The 24233-nt window shown below is 44.6% G+C and overlaps 1 protein-coding gene across 2 annotated transcripts; it reads right to left on the bottom strand.

Annotated features, from left to right (window-relative positions):
- Positions 1-517: 517 nt before the first annotated feature.
- CXCL12 (C-X-C motif chemokine ligand 12) lies at positions 518-22198 on the bottom strand. 2 transcript variants are annotated; one of them, XM_038743504.1, is made up of 4 exons: positions 22060-22191; positions 12916-13033; positions 9938-10021; positions 518-3097 (listed from the first exon to the last, which is right to left on the bottom strand). In XM_038743504.1, exons 1-4 carry the CDS (start codon positions 22118-22120, stop codon positions 3082-3084), a joined length of 279 nt encoding a protein of 92 aa, XP_038599432.1. In that variant the 5' UTR covers positions 22121-22191; the 3' UTR covers positions 518-3081. The 2 variants fall into 2 exon arrangements, with proteins under 2 accessions (XP_038599432.1, XP_038599433.1); XM_038743505.1 differs by lacking the exon at positions 518-3097 and adding an exon at positions 5831-7099 and having other exon boundaries at positions 22060-22198.
- Positions 22199-24233: the final 2035 nt, after the last annotated feature.

Raw genomic sequence — 24233 nt, 5'->3', positions numbered from 1 at the left:
TGTCTCAGTATAACCTTTTGATTGATTGATTAATCAAAACAAGCATATTCCCTTCACAAATTTATTGGTCTAATGTGCCTTGATACAATGGTGAAGTTATTGTAATAATTATTATTATGGTACTTATTAAGCGCTATGTGCCAAGTACCGTTCTAAGCACAGAGGTAAATACAAGGTAATCTGGTTGTCCCACATGGGGCTTACAGCCTTAATCCCCACTTTACAGAGGAGGTAACCGAGGCCCAGAGAAGTGAAGTGACTTGCCCAATGTCACACAGCTGACAAGTGGCGGAGTCAGGATTAGAACCCATGGCCTCTGACTCCCAAGCCCGGGCTCTTTCCACTAAGCCACTCTGCTTCTCTCATCATCAGTTCACCAGTTTACAAACAAGGATGGCTTCCCTGAATCTCCATAATCCATTAAGTTCTATGAAGTAGGTAGAAGGGGAATATGAAATCAAAGGTGACAAATCCGGAGAACTAGAGATTACACACATTTCAAACAAACGGATGTGGATTTGGAATACAGATTTTTATTAGGAAAATTATAAGTGCATATACATCTATCAAAGACATGAGCTTGATGTAAAAAAGATTGCTTCTTAATCAAAAGGATTCTTTTTAAGCACACAGTATACATCACTCTAAAGCTGCCATCTTCAGAAACATTTTCACATTATTTGGGAGATGCAACTTTTTTTAAAAGAAATACAAAATACAGTATTTATCACATTTTTTTTCTTACCACTGAGTTATCAATGACGAGGTACTGAAAGACCAGAAGGTGGTAGTTTCTGAGTGAAAGCTTTCTTTGGTGCATTCTCCTGCTACTAATATTAAGGGATCTGAAGAGTGTTATGATTTGGTTTATTGTATTTATTCATTTATTTATTTGTATGTGGACAAAGAGCCCTTTTAAGTGCTTCTATGCTGGAAACTCACCTTTAGAGATGAGTAGCTCATTAGGAGAGAGAGCCCCAGTTCTTGGTCATACAAGACAAACAACCCCCAAAATAATAAGGGTAAGACCCTCAAAGAGGAAAAGCAATGTCAATTCTTAGGATTGCAACAGAACCAAAATATCAATTAGTTATAAAACCAAAACATCTGAAAATTCAGACATCGGCTTGGAAACATTTTTTTTAAGTCTATAACCACAAATGAAATTCATAATGTAAGCAAACACTGGGGTTTTTTGCTGGATTTGATGTGTTTGCAACTGCCAAGAGTCATGGCTGGGACGCTTGACCATTTCGGGAAATGTGGTGTTTGCACAGTTTCACTGCTTTTTGGCTTTCTCTGTTCAAACATGTCATTGGTTGCTATATCCTTGTGTTCTGCTGACTGTTTCCCTGGCTTTGTCTTTGGTCAGCAGTTAGTTATACCAAACTGACCCCCTTCCACTCAGTGTATCAGCATTATGATACCAAAGCCTCTCAGTCTGCCAAGACCTGAAATTGGGACATAATTCAAATAGTGCAAGAAGCTTTTACTGCATAGGGATCTTGTTTCTAAAAGAAGTAGCATTGATTATCGCTTCATTTTCTTTATTCAACATTTCTGATGCAAAGGATGTGAGTGAGGGACTCCAGGGGGTTTATGGAGCGAGGTTAGATACATGTGGATGACAAGCACCTTTCATTATTAGGGAGGGTTGAATAATTTAAGTTGAATAGGGGGGCTATGCAGTGTCAGGGGCTGAGGAGTCTGCTTTTCCAAGATGTGGAAGGGATGGGATCCCAAACCCGGTATCCCCAATGCTCCAAATGACAGGAGTTGAGTCCCAAGATTTCTGTTCCCCATTCCCATAGACCTTCATTTTGAAGCTGTCATGACAAAGTCTCCACTGAGCCCAAATGATGAGAATTCTGCTTTATGGTTTTTGAACAGATCTGGTCCCCAGAAGCAGTTGTTGCTATGAATTGAATCGTGATGCACTGGGCAAAATCCATTTGCACCACAAGTGAGTGTAGAAAATAAGGCATTCCCCAAACACAGGAATTACAGTAGTAGTTTAACGATGTTGAGGCACTTTGGTGCTACTTTCAAGATGCAGGAGTAAATCACTCACTACCATCCTTTGCATTCCATAGAATATATAAAAAGCTGCATCTGGAATCTAGAAGTCCTTCTAAACACAGAAACGATGTTTGGACATTTGGACAAGACTTCACACAGAACACATACTCCACAAGTTCACACACAAACTTGGCAAGACACTGGTTTGGGCCAGTAATTTCCACTCATTTCTCAATGCTCACTTTAGACAAACGTGCTCTCGCTTGAGATTCTTCTTTTTCCTGGACAATCGACGGGGACTTTCTTGGATGCAGATGATGATGGGTGAGAAAAAGGAAATGAGGAGGAGGAAACGATGGGATGGAGTTGATGGCATGGAGTAGTGGTTCTAAGCCTGCACTAGCTAACCTCTCTCTGTTTGACACCTGGTAGAAAGAAACCAGGCCTGGTTCAACCATAGTCTCCCAGGTTTGGGCTCTGCCATCAGTTCTTGGTTAAGGAGAAAGGTCAGCAAGCCTGGTACTGGAAAATTCAAGATGTCCTCATCATTGGTTAACCCCACTTACTTGCATCTCCTAGTTTGAGCTTCCCATGAAATCTCCCCCATCTTAATCATCTGCACTCTTCAACTCAAGCCCTAGAATGCTATCCAATAATGTGTGTCCTCCTACATTTTAACTCCTCTCCTCCTCAGCCTTTCACAATCTTCGGTGTGCCCAGAAACTGAGTGCAATATAAGCTAAGGCTTACATGAAAATAATGTTATAATACTATAATAGTTAACAATAAAGGACTTAAGTCTAAGTTCATATCTGTCACTGGCGACATTCAATAAACCAAACTTCATTTAAAAAAAAAAACAAAAAAACCTTACTGTATTAAAAATACTGTGAAAGCAAGGCAATTCGTGCAAAAAAAAAAAAAAAGACTTTGAAAAATGCAAATAGATTAGCATTGCCTTATGCTGTGTGGTGACAGCAAAATGCACTCTTTCCCTAACTCATTATCTGCTCTTTGGTCTTATAGTATGAAATCCTCTAGACGACTCATAATGGATGCCTCTTACATCTTGAACCTCCTGTTAATGAAGAACAGAGTAAAATACTATTAAGGCGGTTTCCAACTACAGGCTTTCTCATAGAGCTCTAATAAAGCAAGGAGGGTCATTATCCATGATTATGACAAAGTCCAAACATCAATCAAGAGCTTAATTCCTTGCTCTGCACCCAGGAAACCCTCCATAAACACTATTGACAGTTGATTGATTGATTGGCAGGCCCAAATTGAGGTTGGGTCTTCCAACCGTTACTTCAAAATCTCTTGCGATGTCGTTCCTTTCGGAAAAGCCACTGCAAGCCAGGGCACATCGCGGTAGGAGCGTTGGTGAAAACTGTTCAGGGTTAGTAGTATGGACAATGCTAGAGAGGATGAAGAGGATTAGGAAGAAACTTACTTGGAGGTGAAGGGTGGGCGAAGGAGCAAAGAGAGGACAGAGAAGGCCCAGACGTACAAACACGGTGACAAGGAAACCAGCCTGAGTTTGGGTCACATTTGGCTTAAGAGTCAACCAGGAAACTGACCTTTGGCCATAACCTCTAATATATCAGTGCAACAGAATTCAAGAGAAAATGCCTTCTCCCTGAGGTCATAAAGGAATCCCTGAACATTCATACTTACACAGCAATTTCCCGGAAAGGGGAAGAATTTGACGACGGGCTGGGCAGAGATGAGGATGTCACTGTTTTGCTGAATCGCAGTTTTGTTGATCAACAACTGGCATGTCTCATCCTCTGGGCCTTGACCCAGTGTTCCAGGTTAACAATCCCCCAGTTGCAAGAATTCATTCAGCCCCTTTTAACTTTTGACCTCCAAAAGCATTTCATTCAAAGAAGATGGTGCTGCCCTGTAGGGTATTCACTTTCAGTCGCTAGTGGGTTGGAAGTTAGACCACGTCCTACTAGCTTCCAGTTCCTTCCATCTGTCATGCCTCTGTTACCTGATAAGACTGTACACTGAAGATGACTCCAGTGAAGATCTGTTCGAGAATACGTTAAGCCAAGGCCACCTGGAAACCGGGCTAATCCCCTGCTAAACCACCCCCTTCTTATTACGTTCAAGGGCTTGATATTTATCATGGATCCTACCACATTAGGTCAAAAAGGAATATTTGCTGGAAGAAACACCTCCTCAGTCGATGAGAGACATCTGCCCTAAACTCAAGGATCAAATCAAAACCCAGCTCTGCTCTTGGGATTCTAGGAGAATCACTTTACTACTTCGTGCCTCAAACTCAATGTCGATCTGGGACCTATACCATTAACACAGAACACACAGTAACTGGGAATAACAGTTTACAAAAAGTCTCATAAGTTATATGGCAAAATAAAGTGCTCTAAAGATGAGTAATAATTAGAAAGCTGGCATATGACCAGGTGACTATAATCATTGCAATTTCCCTTTGTGGAGGCATTCTCTTCGGTGCTTCTTGGAGGGCACGTTGACATTTTCACCCAACCTAGTCAAAATGAGTTTAAATATCATCTACTCCCATACATGTCAGGGGAGAGAAGATTATTGGTCTCCCAGATCCAAAGGGTTTGATACAGTAAGATCCTAAAATGCCTGACTGAACTGAGAAGGGAGGTTTCCTTAATTACATTAGGGGAAATACAAATTTGTGTTACACATTGAGACTTAAAAAAACGTGTTTTGGCCCTAGCTCACTGTTTCAGGGAATCAAATGATTCTCCGTGATGCAATGGGCTAAAGCCAACTTAATCATTGACACTGCCACATCTAAGCATTGTTTCAACAGTTTGAAGAATTAATGAAAAACATTTTGTCAAGTTCAAAGTGTTTGTCAAGGAGCTGGGCTTAGGACACATCACATGGCTTTGCTCATGTAAATGAACAATCGCATAGGGGAACCTTTGCCAAGAACTGCCCCCCACCCCCGTTCACCTAAACGGGAATTTTCCCATTCACTTAAACAGGAATTTTTTCCAGTATTTGAGTGGGCCACACCCTCTATTTCACCACTATTTGGTGAACAAATAATCAACTTCTAGTGTTTTGTAAGGGAGAAAGGACCCCAGGACTGTTATCTTTCCCAAGAATAAACTCCTCCACCTCAGACTGCATAAATCTACTGTCCACAAAGTGCTGACAACGCACAGCTTTCTCCACACTTTATCTTTGACAAAATGCTACGGAACTTAGAAACAAATGCTCTTTTGTGGCTTTTTAACATGGTTCTTTAGACAATTTTCTTCGACAATAAAATGAATCCTGTCAAATGGTAAATAAGATGGGGATTTTAAAATGGGGAAAGGGAAAGAGGGGAAACAGTGCCTCTTTGGTCATGCTTCATTTGACATTCCTTTAGGCCAAGGATACATTTCAATTTTGAGGACTTACATCGATCTGACCCTACCTTCCACCATTTTATCTTATTAAAATGGTGCGTGGACAAGATGATTGAAAGAATCACTTCTTCCTTAATTTGGAGGCTAGGACCGATTAGACTGGAATCATTTTCTTTCCCCTATAATGCCCACCGATGGGGTTTCTACCAATCACTGAGAAATCATTCATGGCTTTTATCCCAGTAGACTCCACTCCACATCTGGAGTTCCAACCCATTTCAAGGAGAGGCAAATGAGTCAGGTTGAGTAAAGGTAACACTTCAAAGACCCAGTTTGGAGGCTTAAGTAGACAAATTTACCTTTGAAGTCAGTGGACACATGAATTACCATACACTAAGCCCCACTCTCCCTCCCCCTTCAGTCTCCCTCCCCCCACAATTCGTTTTCATTCCAAGTGACCCCATTTTCTAACCCTTGCATCTTTCAAACAAATTGTCCACGGGAAATATTGCTTGATATGTCATTAATCCAGCCTCATCCCTGAATGATTAGTATATTCCCAGAAACAAAACCTACTGCTAATTTACAAGTATCAGAGAGAGAGAGAGAGAGATAAAGAAACTGCAACCTTAAAGTAAGTTTGAGGTCCTGGTTGCGAATTCAATGGAGGCACTTAAGCTTCTTGATGAAGTTCGGGGCAGGGATACACTGGCAACTACCAAGTCATGGCACAGAGTCATGAAAGTTAAACTCAGGAGCGAGAGTGGATTGCAATTACCACCTGCACCTACAAAGTTGCCTGCCCCAAACATCTGTTTTGCCCAACAGCTCCTTCCTTTGGTGAAGAAGAATAAATAGCATATTTCTAAATGACCCACATTTCTGATTGCTGTCTCCTCTGCGGCTCCTTCCAATCTAGGGAGAAAAAGTTGGGAATGCTGCCCTGAAGCTTGCTTGGTGAGATGGAAGTAAGCCCACCCTGAGGACGGGCAGGAACACCACATTATGCAACGAATGCACACCGGTGCATTTCTTGGAGAGGACGTCGCAAACTGAGCAATTTTAAGAATGGGGGTGCTGTTTCAGCAGCAGTCTTTCGAGAGGATTGAGGCCTCGGGCAGGTCTAGAATAACCAAAGTCCTCTGGCCAGCTGGCTTGATCTTACAGATTCCCCATCCCCATTTCTGAAAAACTACCTTCTTCGCAACTTAACTGGGCCTCCAAAAAGTCTCAGAAGAAAATGAACACGTGGATCATCGCAGCTCCAAAGGTTGCTCAAACAATGATCCTCAGTCACTGAGAGGGTGAAAAAACTTCAGTAGTAAGTGGACGGTTTGTATCTTTACCAGTGGACGGCGATGTAAGGGAGAAGCTTTTGAGGCGTTTACAAAAGTGAGGAGGTTAAATATCAGAGCATACAGGGGATCCATTCCTTCAGTGTGCCAAGGAAATTCTAGTGTTTCTTTTTTTGAGCGGCTTTATGAGCGGCTTTTGGAGCGACTTTATGCACGGCTTTTGGAGCGAACTTACGAGCGGCTTTTTGAGCAACTCTTTGAGCGGCCTTTGGAGTGAACTTTTGAGCGAATTTTTGAGCAACTTTTTGAGCGGGCTTTGGAGCAGCTTTTTGAGCAACTTTTTGAGAGCCTTTTCTCTTCTTCTCTCTCTTCTTCTTTCCTATCTTTTCTTTTTTCCCCAATTTTTCTTCTCTGCGCCCCCTTAGATAAAATTGGTAGAACTGTTAATTATTGTGAAACGAACATTTTGGTCTCAGTTTGCAAGACACTTATCAGCACCTTGCACTTTAAGCCACCCCATTCTTCACATTCTGAAGCCCAAAGGCCTCTGGGTTTTAACTCGCTTGAAAGCGCATCCAAATGAAACATTTTTTGGAAAGAGAGAAATATGAATAGGCTTCATTCAGGGTGCCAAACTGCCTAGCAGTGGGCTTGTTTCCCCCACTCCAGTTGGTTTGCACCTGCAGATCGAGAAATGCATTGATCCTTGCTCGGTTCATGAGTGCAAATCAACTGCAGCGGGGGCGGAAATAGTGGGTGGGAGGAAGCATCAGGAGTTTGTAACCCGTTCAGTACTAATCTGTGGCTTCCTGCAAATACAAGTACCTGCTAAAGCCGCATCAGGAAACAGAAGGCTGCTGCAATTTCTAACCCAAGGATTTCTAGCTCACAACGCTGATCCCCTCCCTTTATTGCTCTCTCCCCCAAATCCCCAGGTCTCTTCGACTTCCAGCACTAACAGCAGAGCCAAATAAATGCAAACACTTCAGGTTGGATAGAGCTGTCACCCCCAGTTCACCCTGGCAACCAGGAAAGGGCAGAGAGGAAAACGTTTCTTTTTCCTCCTGTTTATTCTTGTCTGCCTGAACCCCTTTTGTTATGACTGGGACTGTTCTGGAGTTCAATGTAGGTGGTTAGCAGGATTTAGGAGAAGAGCGACTGGTCGAGTAACTGCAAAATTAAAATGATGTGAACTTAATGGCATTTGCTGAATGATTTATGCAGTGAGACGAACTGTTCTCTGGGATGGCTTAATATTACTGTGGCGTAAGGTATTATTACATGGGTTGGGAGTGGATTGGGGGGAGGTTATGAGAACCGAGTAGAAGGAGAGAGGTAAGCAGATTAGTGGGTAAAATTCTGGCCTACCGAAAGCTCGCATCATTGGAACAAAAAGCTGGTGACAGGATTAGGTCTTCGACTAGCCTGTGAGCGGAGAGGCGTTTAAGGCATTTGAACATTAGGTTGGGTGAAGGTTGGGTTTTGTTTTGAAACTTAAGCAATCTACAAGAGCCCCATCTACAAAACTTGGTAATTTTATTCCAGATAAATAAATTCCCAAATACAGTAGGGGGTTTTGTACCATTAAACAATTAGCCATTTTATTGCTAGTGCATATAATGTCACATTTGATACAGTTCAGTACAAGTGAAAAAATATAGTATATGGCTGATTGAGATTGATAAGCTACATTAACATTTATATATCTTATATATATATTTTTACAAACTGTCAGTAGTTTCGCATAAAAGAGCAATTTGAACTACTGACATTCATATGGCTCCAATTCAAATATATGAATTGTTCAATGAACTATAAATATATTCTGAAATACATTTGTTTTCTGACAAAAAGTAAAAAAAAATGTGCGCTAAAATATATCGAAAACAAGCCTTGCGAAAAGTTACAGACACCAACAGAACCATCTGTGGATACCATTTATCCGTGGAAATTTTGTCCCTGCCAACGTTTCTGATTGGAACCTAAAACCAAGTTGCGGTTGTGTGATTTGGAGGATTAGAGGATAGATTCCTTTTTTTATCTATGATTTAAGAAACCTCAGGGTTTGGTTCAATCTGGAGGAGGTATTTGAGCTCCATGTATAACCAATCTAGAAAGTCAAATACTTAAATATGATTGGATCAGAGGTTTCATTCGTTTCTGCAAAGACCTGTTTGTTTCTAGGAGAGGAGGGGTGCCAATCGAATAACCCCAAGATAAGGACACTGTTTCTTTGTCCTTAAGGGGAGCACACTGAACTTGTAAGAACTGCAGCCTGGGGAGGCTGGAACACAAAGGCCCAGAAGGGGAGGAGCCCTGGAGGCAGTTGGCAGGTTTGAAAGCTTTGTAGCATGATCTTCCTCCTCTTTCCCCTCTCTATCTTAGCCCCACACAGAAACTAGAAGCAAAGGCAGGATTAAGCATGGCTATTTAGGGATACTGCAATGGTGACAGGAGAGTCCTTAGAGGGGGAAGGATTCTGGGTGCACAGGCTGACCTGATGCTCACAACCACCAAGGGGGAAGGCATTTCTTTGACTAAGTTATTTTCTTCAACGCAAAGAGGATATTTATCTCAATCAGGAGAACCTCCCACAGTGTTGACTTTGAAATGATGCAATATCTAGCGTACCCTCTCATCTCTTAACGGCTTTATGTCAACCAGTCGACCGGACTGCAGTGGGGTAAAATCAAATCTGTCAAAATATCAGTCATCTCTGACCTCTGACTTAGTGATGCTTAGTGACTGACAGTTCTCCAAGGGAGGGGCAGAAATGAAATCTAAACCCACCCCGATGAGAAAAGGAGGATTTGGTCTCCCATTCCCTATTATATATAAGCCGCCTGTGCACCCAAGCTTCCACGGAAGGAAAGGAGAAAGCTCCCAGGAAAGTTGCATAATACAGATTTTGAAGTAATCATGGTTTTAAAAAATAAAAATAAAGAAAGCATCTGACTGGTGAGAAAAGTGGTTTTTAAAAAGGCAATGGTTTAGAAAAACCCCAGTTATAAAGGATCCGATTTGCAAAGTCAAATCTGGCCCCCGATACTGATGAATATCTATGGAAAGAAAGTACCGTTAAACTGCACCATGAACCGCTTGTGTACATATTGGGCAAACTCAAAACCCATTCACCAGGTCAATGCCTTCTCCATTTGAACTCCTGGTCCTTATGGGTCAGGCCTTCCCCAAATCTTTACCCTTCAAATCTTTCATGGTGTTTTAGCTGCAAAGTCCTTTTTTGTTTCTCTTGCTTACTTGTTTAAAGCTTTCTCCAGGTATTCCTGAATCCACTTTAGTTTAGGGTCGATACATACTTGTCGGCTGTTCTTCAATCTGGCCCTGTCGAAGGAGCGAGGAAAAAAAGAGCAACAAAAATTGAGAAAAGCTATACTGGTAGGGAGACTCTGTACCGCTTCGTTTGTCTTCCCTTCAACATTTCAAGAGCTCTTATCAGTAACAAATTTGAGTTGCTATCCAGTTGGAAGAAAGAGGAGCAACTTTGCAATAACTTTAGAATGAGATTCTCCTGGAAGATTATTTTGCAATCTTTGTCAAGAACTCCCCCACAACACAACACGGGACAAAATTCCATCATTGCAGAGACCTAGGGTCAATTTTGTTCAAAGTTCTGGGCTTTGACCTCCAACCTGGGGAAACATTAAGCTTTGCCCAAAATTCCTTTGAACCTAAAGCTCCTGATGGAGACACAAGTAATCTGAACAGAAAATAAACTGGACAATGCAGAACATTCTTACTGCACCCATTCCAGTACTAAGTAACAAATTTTATTTTGGAGTCATTTTGACTATTTCACTTAAACTCTAACCCTCCTGCACTTTATTCCTCTCTCTGCCCTCCAGGAGAAATATCCATTTAACAAGTGTGCCTTACTATGGGAAAGGCATAGCAAGAAGGGAGCAAGAAAAGTGGCTCTTTTTGAGGTGAAGTGACAAAGACCAGAAGCACAAGAGAAAACAGTACAGGTAACTGCAAACAATAAACATGACAACATACTGAGATAACTTCTGTCTGTGCACAGTGTAGTTGTGTGGTTTCCCAATCATTTATCCAGGGGGGGAATTTCACTGCTAGTGGTATCTTCTTTGAGTACAAAGACCAACAAAGGACTATCCCCAGCTTCAAAGTCTAATTGAAGGCACATCTCCTTCAAAAAGCCTTCCCAAATTGAGCCCATCTTTACTCATCTCCCACTCCCTTCTGCATCACCTTGACTTGCTCCCTTTGCTCTTCCCCTTTCCCAGCCCCACAATACTTTTGTACATATTTGTAATTGTACTTTGTATTGATGTCTGTCTCTCCCATTCTAGACTGTAAGCTTGCTGTCGGCAGGGAATGTGACTGTTTATTGTTGTAATGTACTCTCCCAAGACCTTAGTAATAATAATAAAAATAATAATGGTATTTGTTAAGTGCTTACTTTGTGCCAAGCGCTGTTCTAGGCACTGGGTGGGGGGATACAAGGTAATCAGGTTGTCCCACGTGGGGCTCCCAGTCTTAATCCCCATTTTACAGATGAGGGTCCTGAGGCCCAGAGAAGTGAAGTGGCTTGCCCAAAGTCACTCAGCTGACAAGTGGTGGAGCCAGGATTAGAACCCATGACCTCTGACTCCCAAGCCTGGGCTCTTTCCACTGAGCCTCGCTCTGCACACAGTAAGCCCTCAATAAATATGTCTGAATGACTGAATGAATGACATCAAAGGCACTATTCTCATACGTGGCCACATGATTATCTCTGGATACAGTGAGCACTCGTCACACACACCAAAGTGAGGAAGACTATGCTTTCTGATTAAGCCTCAAAACAGGCAGATGGAAAGTTGACCAAACTGCCTACTGGCATCTTGGGGAAAGTTTTAGGAAGCCCAGATAATATGATCTGAAATGAATTAACCATCCAATCCTGATCTCAGAATAGCTGGGGATCAAATACAAAAGTATTGTTTGTCTAGGGATTTCTCAAAACTCATTACTGCTTTCTAGAACACATGATTTTAATATGGAAGTGAAACTCGATCACTTCTTTCTCAAGGAACATGTCTGCCAACTGCAATACTGTACTCTCCCAAGCACTTAGTACAGTCCTCTGCTCACAGTAAACCCTCAGATACAATTATCAAGAATGCATAATGAATGCAATTAACTGGTGTAATCACTTCACTGCAAAACTTTCTCAGTGCAATGTCCTTCCCAATTCAATCTTAGTGAACTGCCTCTCAAAATAGATACCACAATCATGTTTTATTCTATGTCTTGAGTGAAAAAGCTCAGTGCTATTTTTTTTCCCCCAATATACTGCAAATAATAAATTAAGGCAGCACAGCCCCTAATGGGAAAGGGAGTCATCTAAAAAGTGGGGATAAATGAAGATAAAATATCTGCTCTCTCTACCTCTTGCATGAGGAGGCCCAGATGGGACAGAGATTGTGTCTGAGCTCATGATCTTCTTTCTACTCTAGCACTTAGCACAGTGCTTACAGCACATAGCTAGGGTAAATACCATCATTATTATTGTTAGCTCTCCAAAGACCAAAAATCCGGTTGCTTTTTTTAAGCAGAGGGGGTGACATGGATAGTACAAATCTAAAATGCTTGGCATTATTCTGAAATAACATTAGCAAACATGAGCCCTCTCCTCCCATTCCTCAGTTCCCAAGTTTAGCTCTGACTTCCAGTTTTTTGAAGTATCACCAGAGGGCCAGAACTTGCAAACGATCACAATTGCATGTTCCTAGATTTGTTACAGGGACCAGTTCAACTTACACTCATCCATTCATACTATCAGTTTTGCTCCCTTTCCCCATTCCTCACTCCTAAAAACCAAACACTGCCTCATTTGTGTGTGGCTGTGCATTCCCCATCCCACCCAAATGAAAATCAAATGTTAACTGACTTCAATGCAAAAAAATGTTGAATCTTCTATAAAAGTAAAGTAAAAAAACCCTAATTTGTGGTTGATTTAGGAAGTTAAAATTTGCTCTGGACTAAATTTGAGGATGCGAATGTTTCTGAAAATACATTCTACTTCAGGAATTAAGGGTCACTTCCACTTTAGCTGTATTTTGATACCGTCAGCTTTGACTTACCCCTAAAATATAACATCTTGAGGAGTCTGTGGCTGTTACTTTAATTTAGTCTGATTGCATTGATCAGAAAGCACTCGATAAATACCACTGACTGCTTAGTCGGCAGTCACCCCACCTCCCCACACTTACACAATCTGAAGTGCACAGTTAGGAGTGTTCAGGATTTTGAGTTGTTTAATGTTGGCTTTAGCAACGTTGCTCTCGGAGAATCGGCAGGGGCATCTGTAACTCAGGCTGATAGGTTTACCTGGAAGGTATAAGAAGAAAGACACATTATGCTTTCACTGCCTCGGGTTATCTATTCTGGCCAAATTCAAAGTGGGCACTCTCTGGGAAAAGACAGCAGACAAAACGTGGTGCTGAGAAATGAGGCACAAAGCAAAGTGTTCCAACTCCTAATTCCCATCTGGGTGTCTTAAAAAAGAAGCATTTGCAAATGAAGGGGACAAAAGAAGGGGCCAGAAGTTGGAATTTAAAACACAGGGAGAAGAGATTAGAATAAGGAGCCATCCAATTGTGCTGATGTGTGGCTGGTAATTAGATAAGATAAAGGCCATAATCCTGAGCACTTATCTTCTACGTTTTTCTTTGGGAAATGATTTTGCCTCGCGGCCAGCTGAGAAACTGGATAAAGGAAGAAAACATCGAAATTGATCCTCAATCTTCCAAATAAAAGCAAAAATTTCTCCTTTCCTGCAGTTTTACGTGAGCAGATTTTCTCCAGAGTGCCCTGGTGCCTCTCCCGGGTGTTTTCAGGGTTTTGCAGGAAAGTTCTGGAAAGAGTTAACCCACTCATCAGTGATCTAGAGTCTTTAAATTCACATTAGCAACCTGCAGGTCCACAATAGAGCCACTGTTTCCTACCTGGGAGTTCCCGATGGGAAGTGTCTGAAAACATTCGGGGATCCCACAGCCCAGGAAGAGATCCCAATGTGTTTTGCACCGTACCACGTCCACATCGGTGCTCTCAGCCTCCTGAATTGTATTATTGTCTTTGCCAATTTGCCACATGCCACAATTGACACTCATTAGCGCAAATTAGCAAGAAAATGCTGCAATCCCAGCAAAACCTGCTACTTACTGTCTATAATTGCAAGCCCTGCGGGTCTGAAATATTCTGGGGTTTTTTGGAATCTTTTACAGCCGCATGCTCACCTCTCTAGTAATTGCCCAGATGAATTTCATCAGGGATTAAACAGACGACAGGGAATATTTTATCCATGGGATTAAAGGTAGGAAAAGGCATGTTTACTGAGGTAGGAGATGTATGGAATGAGCTTTGAACTCTGCCCAGGCATTATTTCAGGATTTGTAAAGTTTGTGTCTTTCCATTCCCCACCCCAAAGCCTGATGCCCAGTTTACTGACACCAATTCTGAGAATAGTTTATTCAGCTACCAAGCTCTAGAGAGAAAAATCTGTCCTCCAGATACAGATTTACAAGGCAATGAGCAGATGTTAAAGAACCAAGTAGAAAGAAAAAATAAATTGCAACAAAATTCTCTTTTAATGAGAACAAAGTGCTGCCATACAGCAAAGAACGCCCTAGTCAAAACCTATTCCTGCCACCTGAGGACATTAATCATTCATTCAATCGTACTAAGTGCTTACTGTGTGCTGAGCACTGTACTAAGCATTTGGGAAAGTACAATACAACCCTGATAGTGCAGGAACTGGGCTCACTAAGCCATATTTTGCATTGCCTATGCCTATTCTACCTGCAGAAGAGTTCTTTTGTCTCTGAACAGCTTTCAAAAAGTACAGAAGTCTGGGAAAGAACATTTGTTTAGATCAGTAGGGGAACGGGATTTAGTGGCTTTTCCACATCAAATGGTGGGCTAGAAACAAAATCTAATTCAGGTCTTTGCTTTTAAATTCATTGCTTCCTCTACCTGATGCAGAACAAGCCCACTGCTTGGGTCAGTCATCAGCTAATAATGATGGCATTTATTAAGCGCTTACTATGTGCAAAGCACTGTTCTAAGCGCTGGGCACTGTTCTAAGCACTCCTCAGTGACTTTACCAAATGACTGGTAACAACGCTCCACTTCTTCTGCAGTCCCAAAGGCAACTGTTTGCCCTCTCATCCAAACTCTTCCTCTACCTGATAAAACTTGTGGGCAGAGAGCCTGTTTATCCCCTTAGTTGTACTGTAGCAGTAATAATAATTATGATATCTGTTGTTTACTACATGCCAAGCACTGTTCTAAGCATTGGGATAGATACAAGGTGATCAGGTTGTCCCCCGTGGGGCCCACAGTCTTAATCCCCATTTTCCAGCTAACTGAGGCCCAGAGAAGTGAAGTCACTTGCCTAAAGTCACACAACTGACAAGTGGCACAGCTGGGATTAGAACATGATAGAGAGAGTGTAACACAATAATATAACGACACGTTTCATGTGCACAATGAGCTAAAACGTAAGAAAGAAAAGACAATATGAGCATCTAAACTCTGGTGCTTTCCTTCCCCAGCCAGCCTCTTTATCAGACTTTTATCTGAAGTTCTCCAAACCCCATGATGTATGATAGAACATGTTCCTGGGACCCCAGGGACCCCACCCTTCCTCATCACCCCCTCCAACTCACACTGTACTCTCCCAAGCAAAGAGTACAGTGCTTTGCACATAGTAAGGTCTCAAAAAATACCATCGATTGATTAAAACCAGACTCTGGGTTCAGGCAACTCTGCTCCCTATTCCCCACTAGCCAAACCCTCCTCCCGCCATACACACACTCCAAGAGAAATAAGGTCTCCAATCCAGCCCCTTCACTAGCCCTGACAAGACGGAGACCACTTCACTATACTTCACCCAAGGGGCCGCCCACCCAAGAAGCCAAAGGGCCAGTGCTTTTCAACTTCACAGCCTGGGGCATTTAAGCATCAACTCCAGGAAATCCAAGGTGTCCTGGGCCCCAGCTGCCCGGCCTGGGTAATGCCAATGCCAACTCGGTGCAGGGAGAGGAGGTGATCTCTGCCCTGCAGCTGTCTGGGGCCTGTGGATCCTTGGCAGTTTCCTCCACACCATGCACAGCACACAGCCATGCTCCAATTAGAGATGAATCAGGCAGCACTGATCCGGGAGCAGGGGGAGAGGGGCAGAGGAAGACTTTGAGGAGCCCAAAAGGAAGCACAAACTTTCTAAAGGAAGTGAAAACCTTAAAAGACTTAGTATAGTGCTCTGCACACAGTGAGCACTCAATAAATACGATTGAATGAAAAGACAAAGTGGCCATACTTGATAATGATAATCATAATAGTGATGATTGTAGTATTTGTTAAGCACTTACTATGTGCCAGGAACTGTACTAATCACTGGGGTAGATACAAGGTAATTGGGTTGGACACAGTCCCTGTCCCACATAGGGTTCACAGTCTTCATCCCCAAATTACAGATGAGGGAACGGAGGCAACAGAGGATAAAGGAGGGTGGGGAGGTAAAGTTAGGTAAGACGAGGCAAATGCTTGGCTGAAGTTCAGACCTTTTTGCCATCAAATGTGTTTGCTTCTGTGGTATCTCTCAGGCACTTAGCACAGCTCTGAGAACCCTGGTCTGTACGCCCATGCCCAACATGGCTGATTTTCAAGTCAATCCCCAAGAACAGGAGTCTCTCCCTCCTCTGTGGCCTGAGTCAAAAAAGGAGAAGGGTCCTGAGCCCCAATCAGGTCAGTGCCAGGCCAGTCTCTGCCCTGGGTCCCTCTTGCTGGGGGCATCAGGAGGCACATATCCTTCCGACAAAGAATTGAGGGAGGCACTAAGGTTAGTTTCTGCTCCACTTTCCTCCCTCCCCACCTTTGGTGGCTGAATCGGCGTTTGGCTTGTTCTAATGGTTTGAGCTCAGAGGACTGGTACCGTGAAGCATTTCAAACATACCCACCTGGTACTGCTGAGCCTCAAAAACTATGGGATACTGTAAATGATACTGTGCACCAGAAGGGTGCTTGCACAGCTAGACGGAGTCAGTGGGACGCAGGACCAAAAGGAATTAAAGAAAAGGCCGTTGGTTCAAGCTGACTGACAAGACTCTTGTGGCTTAGAGAAAAAGGAAACTTGTTTCACAATATAAGACTGCCCTCCAAGGGAAGACAGGAGAGGTGGGAACCCCAGTTCGGCAGCATTTGGAACAAATTGCTCAATTCAACGAGTATCCCCAGACCAGGAAAATTCAATCAGTCAGTCGTATTTATCGAGGGCTTACAGTGTGCCTCACACTATACTAAGCGCTTGGGAGAGTATAACACAATAATATAACAAGACACATTCCCTGCCCACAATGAGCTAAAGCATAAGAAAGAAAAGACAACATGAGCATCTAAACTCTAATGCTTTCCTTCCCCAAGCCAGCCTCTTCATCAGACTTTTATCTGAAGTTCTCCAAACCCCAGAATTTGTATTCCTGAGCCCTCTGAGTAACCCAAGAGGAGGAGATTGGCAGAGTTTGAAGGAGATTGGCATAGTACAGAGAAGAGAATTTCCAACAGTCTTAAAGGATGCTATCAGTCAGTCTAATTTATTGAGCATTTACTATATAAAGAGCACTCTACTAAGCTCTCAAGAGAGTATAAAATAACAGAGTTGGAAGACGAATTCCCCGACAAGGATCTTAACAGTCTATAAGGAGGGACAGATAGAATAAATTAAGGACAGAGACATAAGTGCTGAAGGTGGGGTGAAAAGAGGGCTCAAATCCAAGTGCAAGGGCTGCTTTAGGGCATTTTTATGTGAGCACATTCAGAAACATTTCTTCCACTTAAAATTAAAAATCACACTCTTTCAATGTCCCTGCACGTTTAATATCAACAGATGCCAATAGTTGGGAGCTGGGGAGATCGGAAGAATGAAGGGGAATTGACTGTCTTTCTTCCAGGTGAGTTAACCCTTTAGAAGGAGCATGGGGCTGGGAATCAGAAGGTCATGGATTCTAATCCCAACTCCACCACTTGTCTGCTCGGTGGCCTTGGGCAAGCTGCTTTGCTTCTCCGTGCCTCAGTTACCTCATCTGTAAAATGGGGAGTAAGACTGTGAGCCCCACGTGGGACAACCTGATGACCTTGTATCTACCCCAGCACTTAGAACAGTGCATGGCACGTAGTAAGCACTTTAATCATTAAACCTGGAATGCCCTCCTTCCGCACATCTGCCAAGCTAGCTCTCTTCCTCCCTTCAAAGCCCTATTGAGAGCTCACCTCCTCCAGGAGGCCTTCCCAGACTGAGCCCCCTAATTCCTCTCCCCTTCCCTGTCCCACCTCCTTCCCCTCCCCACAGCACCTGTAGATATGTTTGTACAGACTTATTACTCTATTTTACTTGTACATATTTACGATTCCATTTGTTTTATTTTGTTAATATGTTTTGTTTTGTTGCCTGCCTCCCCTTTCTAGACTGTGAGCCCGCTGTTGGGTAGGGACCGTCCCTATATGTTGCCAACTTGTACTTCCCAAGCGCTTAGTACAGTGCTCTGAACCCAGTAAGCGCTCAATAAATACGACTGAATGAATGATTACTAGAAGACGACAAATCTCTCCCGGTTTCTGTCCTTCCAAAATCTTGGAGAATGAAGTTTAAAGGGACGCCCATTCAACCTCCTGCTTCCCTGCATTACAAAGGGGGTTTGAACTGCAGGGGTGTTTTTGAAGGGCGGAAAGAGATGGAAAGTTGGGGAAGAGTTAAGGGGAGGCCCCCCCATCTCTGCCCGGCCTGCAAGAGCGGAATAGAAGATGGGAACTCAAGACCTGGAGCCAGATCACCGTCTTTCCCGTTCCCTTTGCACCCCGGAATTTTGCAGGTTCCCAGGACACTGGATGCAAACGGGAGGAAACCAACAGTCCGGGGAAAATCATTCCTTGAAGGGACTTAAGCCGGACCTGGGCTGTAGGTCGATTGCAAGCTGCAGGCCCGGGGAGATCCTCTGCTTTTGAGGATCTGTGATTTTATTTATTTGTATTGACGTCCGTCTCCCCGACTCTATTCATGCAATCGTATTTATTGCAGCTGTGTGACTTTGGGCAAGGCACTTAACTTCTCTGTGCCTCAGTTACCTCATCTGTAAAATGGGGATTAAGACTGTGAGCCCCACATGGGACACCCTGATCATCTTGTATACTCCCCAGCCTTTAGAACAGTGCTTTGCACATAGTAAGCGCTGAACAAATGCCACCACTATTATTATAATTGAGCGCTTACTGTGTGCAGAGCACTGTACTAAGCTCTTGGGAAGTACAAATCGGCAACATATAGAGATGGTCCCTACCCAAAAAACGGGCTAGACTGTTCGCCCGTGGTGTGCAAGGAATGTCACTATTAATTACTGTATTGTCCTCTTCCAAGAGCTTAATGCATTGCTCTGCACTCAATACTAGCTCATTAAATGTCACTGAATGAATGCATGAGGAAGAGTGAGTGATTTTTTCTCCCTCGTGGAAGATTGGGCGTTGCTCCGCCTCAAAAGTGCCCACTTCCCTGGCCAGGGTTTCATTGGAGCAGCCGCCGAAAAGTTTAAAAAGACCCTGTGAGACCCTGTAAAAAGACCCACGGGCTATAAATCACCGAACCTCCGCCAGTTTGCATGTGGCAGTAATTTCCAGCAGGCTTCCCTGGCCAAGGGGAGAGTCCTTCCATACTAGTCCAGGAAATGACCCACCTAAGATTCCCCCGTGGGGGCATCGAAGGCATCCAGGCCGGGCTATTCACCCCCCCTCTCTCCCTCCCACCCTTATAATAATAATAATAATTATGGCATTTGTTAAACGCTTCCTCTGTGCCACTGTAATAAGCTCTGGGGTGGATACAGACAGATGGGGTTGGCCCCAATCCCTGCCCCACTTGGGGCTCACAATCAATCAATCGTATTTATTGAGCGCTTACTATGTGCAGAGCACTGTACTAAGCGCTTGGGAAGTACAAATTGGCAACACATAGAGACAGTCCCTACCCAACAGTGGGCTCACAGGCTCACAGTCTAAAAGGGGGAGACAGAGAACAGAACCAAACATACCAACAAAATAAAATAAATAGGATAGAAATGTACAAGTAAAATAAATAAATAAATAGAGTAATAAATATGTACAACCATATATACATATATACAGGTGCTGTGGGGAAGGGAAGGAGGTAAGATGGGGGGATGGAGAGGGGGACGAGGGGGAGGGGGATAAATCAATCGTATTTATTGAGTGCTTACTGTGTGCTGAGCACTGTACTAAGCGCTTGGGAAGTACAAGTTGGCAACATATAGAGACGGCCCCTACCCAACAGTGGGCTCACAGTCACAGTCCCGCTCCGAATTTTCCGGATGAGGGAGCTGAGGCCCAGAGATGTGAAGTGACTCGTCCAAGGTCACACAGCAGACAAGTGGCCGAGCCAGGATTGGAACCCAGCGGTGGGGATCCAGGCGGGGCGGCAGCCAAACCACCTCAATCGTATTTACTGAGCGCTTACCGTGTACAAAGCACTGGACTAAGCGCTTGGGGGAGTGCAATGTAACAACAAAACAGACACACTCCTGCTCACAAAGAGCTCCCAATCTACGGGGAGGGGGAAGGTTAGAAAACTGAAAAATCTGCTGCCATCCGTTCGGGGGAAGGTTTCTCGTTTTCATTACAGCTGAGTCTATTTCAGCTTTTGGTTTTGGGGGGAAAAAAACAAATCTTGCAGGAATGAAATGCGTCCCAGAGACTCCTCTGAATTCCCCAAGAATCATTCTTTCATCCACCCATTCAAGAGGATTTATTGGGAGTTTACGGTGTGCAGAGCACTGGTCTAAGCGCTTGGAAAGTCCAATACAGCAATAAAGAGAGACAATCCCTAGCCTCTCTGGATTGGCCCATTTGGGCTGAGGATTTTCTCCATCGGGAGTTTAAAATCCCAAGGCGGGGAATCCCTTCTCTTTGAGATTCCTAACGACCTGACCGGAGGGGATTGGGGAGATAAAGAGGAAAGGAGAAAGTTTAGTGGAGCGGGAAGAAGCCAACGGGAAAAAAAAAAAAATGGGAGCAGGAAAAAACCAAAACTTCCCCAATTAAATCCCGGTTGGAGTAACAGCCGCATCGACTGAGCTCCTGCTGGGTGCAACGCCCTGTACTAAGCGCTCGGAAAAGTAAAACAACGAAGCACCCAGAGTTTAGCACAGTGCTCGGAGCATATTAAGCGATTAACAAAGGTTGGCGTTCTTATTACAGTGCAGAAGCTGCAAGACGTAGTGGCTAGAGCCCGGGCCTGATAGTCGGAAGGTCATGGGTTCTAATCCCGCCCGGTTCCGCCACTTGTCTGCTGTGTGACCTTGGGCGAGTCCCTTCACTTCTCTGGGCCTCAGTTCCCTCATCTGGAAAATGGGGATTGAGACTCTGAGCCCCACGTGGAACAGTCTGATGACCTTGTATGATAATGATAATAATTGGGTAGGGACTGTCTCTATATGTTGCCAACTTGTACTTCCCAAGCGCTTAGTACAGTGCTCTGCACACAGTAAGCGCTCAATAAATACGATTGATTGATTTGTTAAGCGCTTAGTATGTGCCAAGCACTGTTCTAAGCCCTGGGGTAGAGACAAGGTAATCAGTTCGTCCCAGGTGGGGCTCACAGTCTTCATCCCTATTTTTACAGATGAGGGAACTGAGGCAGAGAGAAGCGAAGAGCTTCGTACAGTGCTCTGCACACAGTAAGCGCTCAATAAACTTCCCAAGCGCTTACTACAGTGCTCTGCACACAGTAAGCGCTCAATAAATACGACTGATTGACTGACTGAATGAAAGTGGCTCGCCCTCGGTCACACAGCTGACAGTGGCAGAGCCGGGATTAGAACCCACGCCCTGTCTCCCAAGCCCGAGCTCATCATCATCATCAATCGTATTTATTGAGCGCTTACTGTGTGCAGAGCACTGTACTAAGCGCTTGGGAAGTACAAGTTGGCAACGTATAGAGACAGCCCCTACCCAACAGTGGGCTCACAGTCTAAAAGAGCTCATCCCACTAAACCACGCTGCTTTTCTACCCCAGTGCTTAGAGCAGTGCTTGGCACCTAGTAAGCGCTTAACAAACACCATCATTATTTATTATTATTATTCTGGGAGATCCTAGAGTAAGGCCTCGCCCCGGAGCTCCAAGGGGGCGACAGTAATAACAATGATAATGTAATTTATTAAGCGCTTACTATATGCAAAGCACTGTTCTAATTGCTGCAGCCCGCTGCCCAGCTCCTCTAGGCCCCTGGACCCTCTCACCTCTCCCAACCGCCCCTTTACCCGCGACCGGAGCAGGGTCTCTGCGCCCCACTTACCCTCGGAGAGGGACAGGGTGACCAGCAAGAGGGTCAGCAGTGCCAGGCCTTTCAAATCCATGGTGGTGGGCGCAGTTGGGGGCGTCCAATCGTGCTGACAGTAGCAGGGAAAGGGGAGCGACTGGGCAGCAAAGCGCCTTCCCTCCTGCCTCTTTAGAGGGTCTGGGAGAGGGAGGGAGGGAGGAAAGGGGGCGGGGATGCTGAGCAGGGCAGGCCAGGGGGAGGGGGCTGCCCAGGATTGATTGCTCCTGGCACGCTTTCCATCCTTCCTCCTCTATTAAAACGCCTGCAAGCGGCCCAAGGAGGAGAAAACGCAGGGCTCTTGCCGCTGCAGCCGGCCAAATAATCATAATAATTATTATTATTACGGTATTAATAATAATAACGGCATTTGTTAAGCGCTTACTATGTGCAGAGCATTGTAAGCGCTTAACAGCTCTTCGAACAGTGCTTGGCGCAGAGTCAGCGCGCAAGAAATGCCGTCGTTATTATGAACAAATGCCATTGCCAACTTGTACCTCCCAAGCGCTCTGCACACAGTAAGCGCTCAATAAATACGATTGAATGAATGAATGAATTGTGCCAAGTGCCGGGGTGGATACAAGGTAACTGGGTTGGACACTGTGAGGCCGCTGTTGCACAGGGACCGTCTCTATATGTTGCCAAGTTGTACTTCCCAAGCGCTTAGTACAGTGTTCTGCACACAGTAGGTGCTCAGTAAATACGATTGAATGAATGAATGAGTGACACAGTCCCTGTCCCATATGGGGGCTCACCAGGCTTCATCCCCACTCTCCAGATGATGTAACTGAGGCACAGAGAAGTAAAGTGACTCGCCCAAGGTCACACAGTCGGGATTAGAACCCATGACCTTTTGACTCCAAGGCTCATGCTCTATCCACTATGCCATGCTATGCTGCTTACTATATGTCAAGCACTGTTCTAAGCGCTGGGGTAGATACAAGGCAATCAGGTTGTCCCATGTGGGGCTCACACTCTTAATCCCCATTTTACAGATGAGGTAACAGGCACAGAGAAGTGAAGTGGCTTGCCTAAGGTCACACAGCAGACAACTGGCAGAGGTGGGATTAGAACCCACGACCTCTGACTCCCAAGTCCGGGCTCTTGTTACTGAGCCACACTGCTTATCAAAGTTGATCCAACTCGATGCCTCCCCCGCAAAAATATTTTTACTCCAGTTGCGAGAGGTTCCAGGGGCTCCTGGGTCTGGGCTGGGATCACAGATCCCGGGGAAGGCAGGAAGGGTTGAGAAGGGATGGAAGCGGGTGCGTGGGTGGGGAGTGGGGTGCAGCGTGGGCATCTCAGCGTGGCTCATTGGAAGAGCATGGGCTTTGGAGTCACAGGTCATGGGTTCAAATTCCGGCTCTGCCAATTAGCTGTGTGACTTTGGGCAAGTCACTTCTCTGGGCCTCAATTACCTCATCTGTAAAATGGGGATCAAGACTATGAGCCCCCCGTGGGACAACCTGAGCACCTTGTAACCTCCCCAGTGCTTAGAACAATGCTTTGCACATAGTAAGCACTTAATAATTGCCATTAATATTATTATTTTTATTATTGTTATCTCGGGTGCCAGGCTGTGCACTTGGCATCATCCCCCGCTGGGCCCAATTCTCGTGGTCTCTGGAGGAGATTATCCGGGGGGGATCCAACCCTAGGCCAGGGGGAGTGCAGGATGTGGTCAGAGGAGGAGGAGGAAGGGCACAGCACAGGCAAAGGTGTGTGTGTGTCTGCGTGGGTGTGTTGTGTGTTGTGTGTATGTCCCCTATATTGGGCCACCTCCGACTGCCAAGGCTGCAGCGCCCACCTGGAGGGATTCCCCGGGGCTGGGTAAAGGGGAATGCCTTCCCCTTCGTCTCTTACTCCCCCCAACCTGACCCTGGGGGTTTCTGACAAAGAGAAGCAGTGTGGACTAGTGAAACTGGGGCTCGGGAAACCTGGGTTCTCATCCCAGATCTGCCACTTGCCTGTTGGGTGACCTTGGGTAAGCCACTTAACTTCTCGCATCTGTAAAAAATTAATCCATTTCTTCAATTGTATTTATTGAGCACTTACAGTGTTCAAAGCACTGTACTAAGCGCTTGGGAGAGAACAGAGAAGGAGCGTGACTCGTGAGAAGCAGCATGGCCTAGCGACAAGAGCCCGGGCTTGGG

This window comes from Tachyglossus aculeatus, chromosome 3, assembly GCF_015852505.1.
Source record: "Tachyglossus aculeatus isolate mTacAcu1 chromosome 3, mTacAcu1.pri, whole genome shotgun sequence".
Taxonomy (NCBI): Eukaryota; Metazoa; Chordata; class Mammalia; order Monotremata; family Tachyglossidae; genus Tachyglossus; species Tachyglossus aculeatus.
Note: the sequence above shows the minus strand (reverse complement) of the source record. Positions and strands in the feature narration are given on the sequence as shown.

Excerpts from the sequence above, each read along its gene's own strand:
- CXCL12 (XM_038743505.1), bottom strand. The coding sequence starts at position 22,120 with ATGGATTTGAAAGGCCTGGCACTGCTGACCCTCTTGCTGGTCACCCTG. Across the intron at positions 13,034-22,059 it reads CACCCTGTCCCTCTCCGAGG|GTAAACCTATCAGCCTGAGT; the intron begins GTAAGTGGGGCG and ends TATACCTTCCAG. Across the intron at positions 10,022-12,915 it reads AACTGTGCACTTCAGATTGT|GGCCAGATTGAAGAACAGCC; the intron begins GTAAGTGTGGGG and ends CTCCTTCGACAG.